Raw genomic sequence first — 6,006 nt, 5'->3', positions numbered from 1 at the left:
TTTTCTACGCATGCGTCTTCAAGATAACCTCAGCCGCATGGCATGATGGTCATCGGAGTTCTAAATCTACTTCCTTCCTGAGCTCAAACTCGTAGTGGGGATTTTCTAATAAGCCACTCTAAGGCTATATGTAGAGATCAACTTCCAATTTATTACATTTTAAAGTTCAGCGCTTTCGCTTGCATGTTCTCTGTATGTAACTGAGTATATATGTAACTGTATTGGGGTCGGGAGGTGTTACTAAATTAGTAACTTCGACATTTTATTGCGACCTGATAATATGCTGGATTAAGGAAGGAAATTCAAGCTCATCTGCGCCTCATCTTTCTTCTGCTATTTTAACAGCGGATTCAATAGCAGGGCAGTCAAAGCCATTCACATCTAGTCTCAAATGCTCGAACGTCTTCACCTCTGTAATATTGGCTGTACTGGCAATGGTAGGCCAAGTTTTAAAATCTGCTATCTTTTGCTTCTGCATAAGCATAATACAGCCCATCGTTGATATCGTAAAACGTTGGATTACACTACATAGAGTTCTATGGACAATTCTCAGTTCCACCCGGGAGAGACCAAGACATTGTTTCCTGTGTATTTCCGCAACCTTTCTATAAGAACAATGAGACGCGTTACTCTTCTATTTCTTATCTCTGCTAATTAGCAGGCGTGAGATGATGAAAGAATGAGACACTAAGACTACAAATCCCGAAATGCATTGCGGCAACTGGTGTAGGCGTAAAAACCATGCGAATGGGATACCGATAAGTGTGGTTTTTATTCTCTCGTAGAGTTAGTGTAATTAATGGTATCAGTCTGTTGTTGTTGTTATTAGTCGCGAAGTCATATCCGATCCATCGCGACCCCATGGACAACATTCCTCCAGGCCTTCCTGTCCTCCACCATCCCCTGGAGTCCACTCAAGCTCACACCAACTGCCCCAGTGACCTCATCCTCTGCCGTCCCCTTCTTCTTTTGCCATCTATTGCTCCTAGCATTAGGCTCTTCTCCAGGGAGTCCTTTCTTCTCATTAGGTGGCCAAAGTATTTGTGTTTCATCTTCAGGATCTGACCTTCTAAAGAGCAGTCAGGGTTGATCTCCTCTAGGACTGACCGGTTTGATCGCCTTGTGGTCCAAGGGACTCACAGGAGTCTCCTCCAGCACCACAATTCAAAGGCCTCAATCCTTTGGCGCTCAGCCTTCCTTATGGTCCAGTTTTCACAGCCATACATTGCAACTGGGAAAACCATAGCCTTGACTATATGCACTTTTGTTGGCAGAGTGATGTCTTTACTTTTTAGTATGCTGTCTAGATTTGCCATAGCTTTCCTCCCCAGGAGGAAGTGTCTTTTAATTTCTTGGCTGCAGTCCCCATCTGTGGTGATCTTGGGAGCCCAGGAAAATAAAATCTGTCACTACCTCCATTTCTTACCCATCTATTTGCCAGGAAGTGATTAGGACAGGGGTCTCAAACTCAACTTACCTGGGGGCCGCTGGAAATAGAGTCTGGGTGAGGCTGGGCCGCATCAAGTATTCCACCACCGCAGTGGTAGTGGGCCGCTCATCCCGAGGCCGGCCCGGGTGCCGCCGGTGCTTTGAAGGCCGCAGGGCCCCTCCCCCGTGCCCTGCCCAGCCTGGCCATTGGCCCGTGGGCCGCGAGTTTGATACACCTGTGATAGGACCTGATGCCATGATCTTAGTTTTCTTATTGTTGAGCTTCAAGCCAACTTTTGCACTCTCCTCCTTCACCCGCATCAAGAGACTCTTTAGTGCCTCTTCACTTTCTGCCACTAGAGTGGTATCTTCTGCATATCTGAGGTTGTTGATATTTCTCCCAGCAATCTTAATTCCAACTGGTGATTCATCTAGCCCCGCCTTTCCCATGATGTGCTCTGCATATAAGTTAAATAGGCAGGGCGACAGTATACAGCCTTGCTGAACTCCTTTCTCAATTTTGAACCAATCAGTGGTTCCGTGTCCAGTTCTCACTGTTGCTTCTTGACCCGCATACAGGTTTCTCAAAAGACAAATAAGATGGTCTGGTACTCCTATCTCTCTAAGAACTTGCAACAATTTGTTGTGATGCAGACAATCAAAGGCTTTAGCATAGTCAATGAAGCAGAAGTAGATGTTTTTCTGGAACTCCCTAGCTTTCTCCATGATCCAGCGTATGTTGGCAATTTCATCCCTAGTTCCTCTCCCTCTTTGAAATCCTGCCTGTACTTCTGGTAGTTCTTGGTCCACATACTGCTGGAGCCTAGCTTGTACGATTTTGAGCATCACTTTGCTAGCATGTGAAATGAGTGCAATGGTGCAGTAGTTTGAACATTCTTTGGCATTGCCCTTCTTTGGGATCGGAATGTAAACTGACCTTTTCCAATCCTGTGGCCACTGTTGAGTTTTCCAAATTTGCTGGCATATTGAGTGTAGCACTTTTACTGCATCTTCTTTTAAGATTTTGAATAGCTCAGCTGGAATACTGTCACCTCCACTAGCTTTGTTGTTGCTCAGACTTCCTAAGGCCCATTTGACTTCACATTCCAGGATGTCTGGCTCAAGGTCAGTGACCACCCCATCGTGGTTATCAGGGACGTTAAGGTCTTCCTTGTATAGTTCTTCTGTGTAATCTTGCCACCTCTTCTTAATCTCTTCTGCCTCTGTTAGGTCCCTGCCATTTTGGTCCTTTATCATGCCCATCTTTGCATGAAACGTTCCCTTCATATCTCCAATTTTCTTGAAGAGATCTCTGGTCCTCCCTATTCTATTGTTTTCTTCTATTTCTTTGCACTGTTCATTGAAGAAGGCATTCTTATCTCTTCTAGCTATTCTCTGGAATTCTGCATTCAGTTGGGTGTATCTTTCTCTTTCTCCCTTGCCTTTCGCTTCCCTTCTTTCCTCAGCTGTTTGTAAAGCTTTCTCAGACAGCCATTTTGCTTTCTTGCATTTCTTTTTTCTTTGGGATGGTTTTAGATGCTACCTCTTGTACAATGTTGCGAACCTCTGTCCATAGTTCTTCAGGCACTCTGTCTATCAGATCTAATTCCTTAAATCTATTTGTCACCTCTACTGAATATTCATCAGGGATATGATTTAGGTCATACCTGAGTGGCCTAGTGCATTTCCCTACTTTCTTCAATTTAAGCCTAAATTTTGCAACAAGGAACTTATGATCTGAGCCACAGTCAGCTCCTGGTCTAGTTTTTACTGACTGTATTGAGCTTCTATACTAGATGATTAATAGACTTCATTAGGGAAGAACTGGGGAAGGTGAGATGAGCACAGCACATTGCTCAGTTTCTGGGTATGCCAACCTTCCCCAGTCTGGTACCTTCCAGATGTTCAAGACTACAACTTACACTGTTTCCAACTATTGGCCCTGATGGTTTGAGATAATAAGAGCTGAAGTCCACAATATCTGAAGGGCACGAGGCTGGAGAAGGCTTCTGCAGATAATAACCCTACACTGAATCAGGCAGGGGTGGTGCCAGAAATTTTGAGAGTGGGATGAGGCAAAGCGGCACAGTATCTTGCACAGTGCAACGCGTTTCTCACATGCATGCCTTGTGTCTTAGAATCACATTCTCTGAGATGCAGGATGTATCCTATACCGACTTTCTTGGGGGTGGGGAGTCTTTGGCAGAGGGAAAAATAGATTTGCTTGATCAGAGTTCAGAATCATAACGAAGCTTAAGCTAGCTTAATACAACTTCTGCATTTTTCCTTATTTATTACATTTATACCCCACCTTTTTCTTTTTTTAAAGCAGCTTACATCATTCTCCTCTTCCAGCTCTCAATCTTATATCCCAGAACAACAACCCTGTGAGGTACGCTGCGCTGAGAGTCTGTGACTGTCCCAAAGTCACCCAGTTGGCTTGAAGGCTGGGCAGGGACTAGAATCCAAGTTGCCCGAGTCCCAGTCTCATGCTCTCAACCACTACATCACACTGGCTCTCTTCAAAATTATGTGAATTTGACATCCCTAAACTAAACTCCCCATTCTTCCTGGAATTATGTTGTGTCAAGTTGCACTTAAAAAAGGAACACATGCATCAGAGAACCCTGTTATTCCTGGTACCAAGACTACTGCAGAGCTCACCTATGTTAAATTGCCTCTCTGTTGTTTCTCCATGGGTAGACAAAGGGTATTTCCAGAAGAGGCTTTTACTGTGGAATCACATGGGGCATGCCAGGAGCTGCAGGACATCTTTCTGTGTAAACATGCATACAGTCTTGCCTATCTGGAGGCTCTGGTTCAGAGGCATGAGATGGTCAACCTTAACCCCTCCCTCAGAAGTCTGTGAAGTTAGGCCATATCAACCAGTGCTGATTAGGTGGCTTTGGAGAGTTCCTGGGTCCCTTCTCAGCACTACTGTCTCCAGCTGTGCTCCCCGCCCCCAATCATTCTTAATGCTTACTTGCTTGACAGGCAGAGATCTGGTAGCCAAGCAGGCAGTGGCATCTCCTGCTCTCCTCCTCACCATCACTGCCGTCAGGGATGGAGGGAGGCGAAGGTAAACAACAAGATGCTGTGGTGAAGCGGAGGAGCAAGTCCAAGGGCAAAGGGTCCCTGCTGAGCTGTGGACCCTCACCAGGCACTCAACTGTGCCTACCCCTTGGTGCCAACCCTGCTTATCACCCTTTATGCTTCACATGGTTAAGGGTGGTTGAGGTTCAGGTTCCTAAGATTGGCTCCTGAGGCAGCTAGACATTGCAGTGGCTGGTGGATCTGTGTGCTGCATGGCTGGTCCTTCATGGAGTGCCTTGTTCTACTCATGATGCAAAAGCAAGGAGTGGCCTGGCTATCTGTAATTGTCAGCCACTTCTCACTCCCTGATGTAGAAGTGCAGTCCTGAGGAAGAAGAGAGGTTCTCTGTTATTCCCCCTCACTTCTGGCCAGGTTCGTGGAATGGGACATGCCTTGAAGGAAAGGACAAGACCAGAGCTCCAGTAAATGGTAAAATTGAGTTCACTCTTTATTTTCAGGCTGAATGAAGCTGGCAATGGCACAGGGGCTGTATGTGTTTGCGTGTGCAAAAATCAGTAGGGGCAGTTCATTCCCCAGTGAGATCACAGTGAGAGGCTACTGTCTTGGTTCTAATATAGGGGCATCATAGGCAAATTAAAAGCAGCGAACCACAAGTGCCTTTCAACCAAGATCTTGGAGCTGTGCAGTCTTCAGGACCACTGAGAGACCCAAAACAAGGAGATGGAGGGAAGCCCCTGAGGAGCACTTGTTCTCTTTCTGACCAGTTCTGCCTAAGGAAGTGGAGATGAGCTCAGTTGTGGTTTCCTGAAGGGCTAGTCTCCCCTCCTCCTCGTTCAGAAGGCCATCTTCCAGGCCTTAGGGAGAGTAAGGAAGTTTCCTTTGGTCAGAGATAACTCTTCTGGTAAGCCTCTCGGTCCCATGAGTCACTCCAGTAAATAACCAGAGAAAGGTAGAAACAGGCTTTCAGCCCGAGCTGGGCTCCAAATCAACACTGGCCTGGCGTACCACCCGTCGGGACCGCGAGGAGTGCAGGGGATGGGGGGCAGTGTTTTCTTCAGGTTGGGACTTTGGCTGAGAAGGCGTCGGGAGCTTGTGAAGGCTTTCAGGATCTGCCTGTTCCTCGAACTCCTTGGTCCGACTTACCACCAGGGCAGCATCAGCCAGCTGAGCTACAGAGAGGCGGTGTTGCAAGGGGGGCTTGCGGCCAAATGGGACAGGACACTCCATATGCCGAACGACTTTGTGCACCCTGCCTGGGGCCGGGTGGAAGGAATGCTGCTTGCAGGGCTTGGAGCGGCCCCGCGGAGCCCTACGCCTGCGTCGTCCAGGCCTGTGTACCTGTGTGTGCTCCTCCCTAGGCAGGGACTGCTTTTCTGTAGAGTCTGTTGTTGACCTTAAACTCTCCTCTGTTTTGGGAGAGGACTTGACGGTCACAGGAGTCTTCCTTTCAGCGTGAAGAAATACCTGTTTAAAGAAGAGAGAGACTGATGAGGCATAAAGAACTACATAAGATTCCTCTTCATT

At 47.0% G+C, this 6,006-nt stretch overlaps 1 protein-coding gene across 2 annotated transcripts in view; it reads right to left on the bottom strand.

Annotated features, from left to right (window-relative positions):
• Nucleotides 1–4,944: 4,944 nt before the first annotated feature.
• SSH3 (slingshot protein phosphatase 3) overlaps nucleotides 4,945–6,006 on the bottom strand; it is a 32,013-nt gene continuing 30,951 nt past the window's right edge. For both annotated transcript variants that reach the window (XM_044438383.1, XM_044438384.1), the window contains one exon: nucleotides 4,945–5,946. In XM_044438383.1, coding sequence (XP_044294318.1) covers nucleotides 5,446–5,946 — 501 coding nt within the window. In that variant the 3' untranslated portion in view covers nucleotides 4,945–5,445. The remainder of the gene's footprint in view (nucleotides 5,947–6,006) is intronic.

This window comes from Varanus komodoensis, unplaced genomic scaffold, assembly GCF_004798865.1.
Source record: "Varanus komodoensis strain SLA01 unplaced genomic scaffold, ASM479886v1 scaffold32, whole genome shotgun sequence".
NCBI classification, from domain to species: Eukaryota; Metazoa; Chordata; class Lepidosauria; order Squamata; family Varanidae; genus Varanus; species Varanus komodoensis.
Note: the sequence above shows the minus strand (reverse complement) of the source record. Positions and strands in the feature narration are given on the sequence as shown.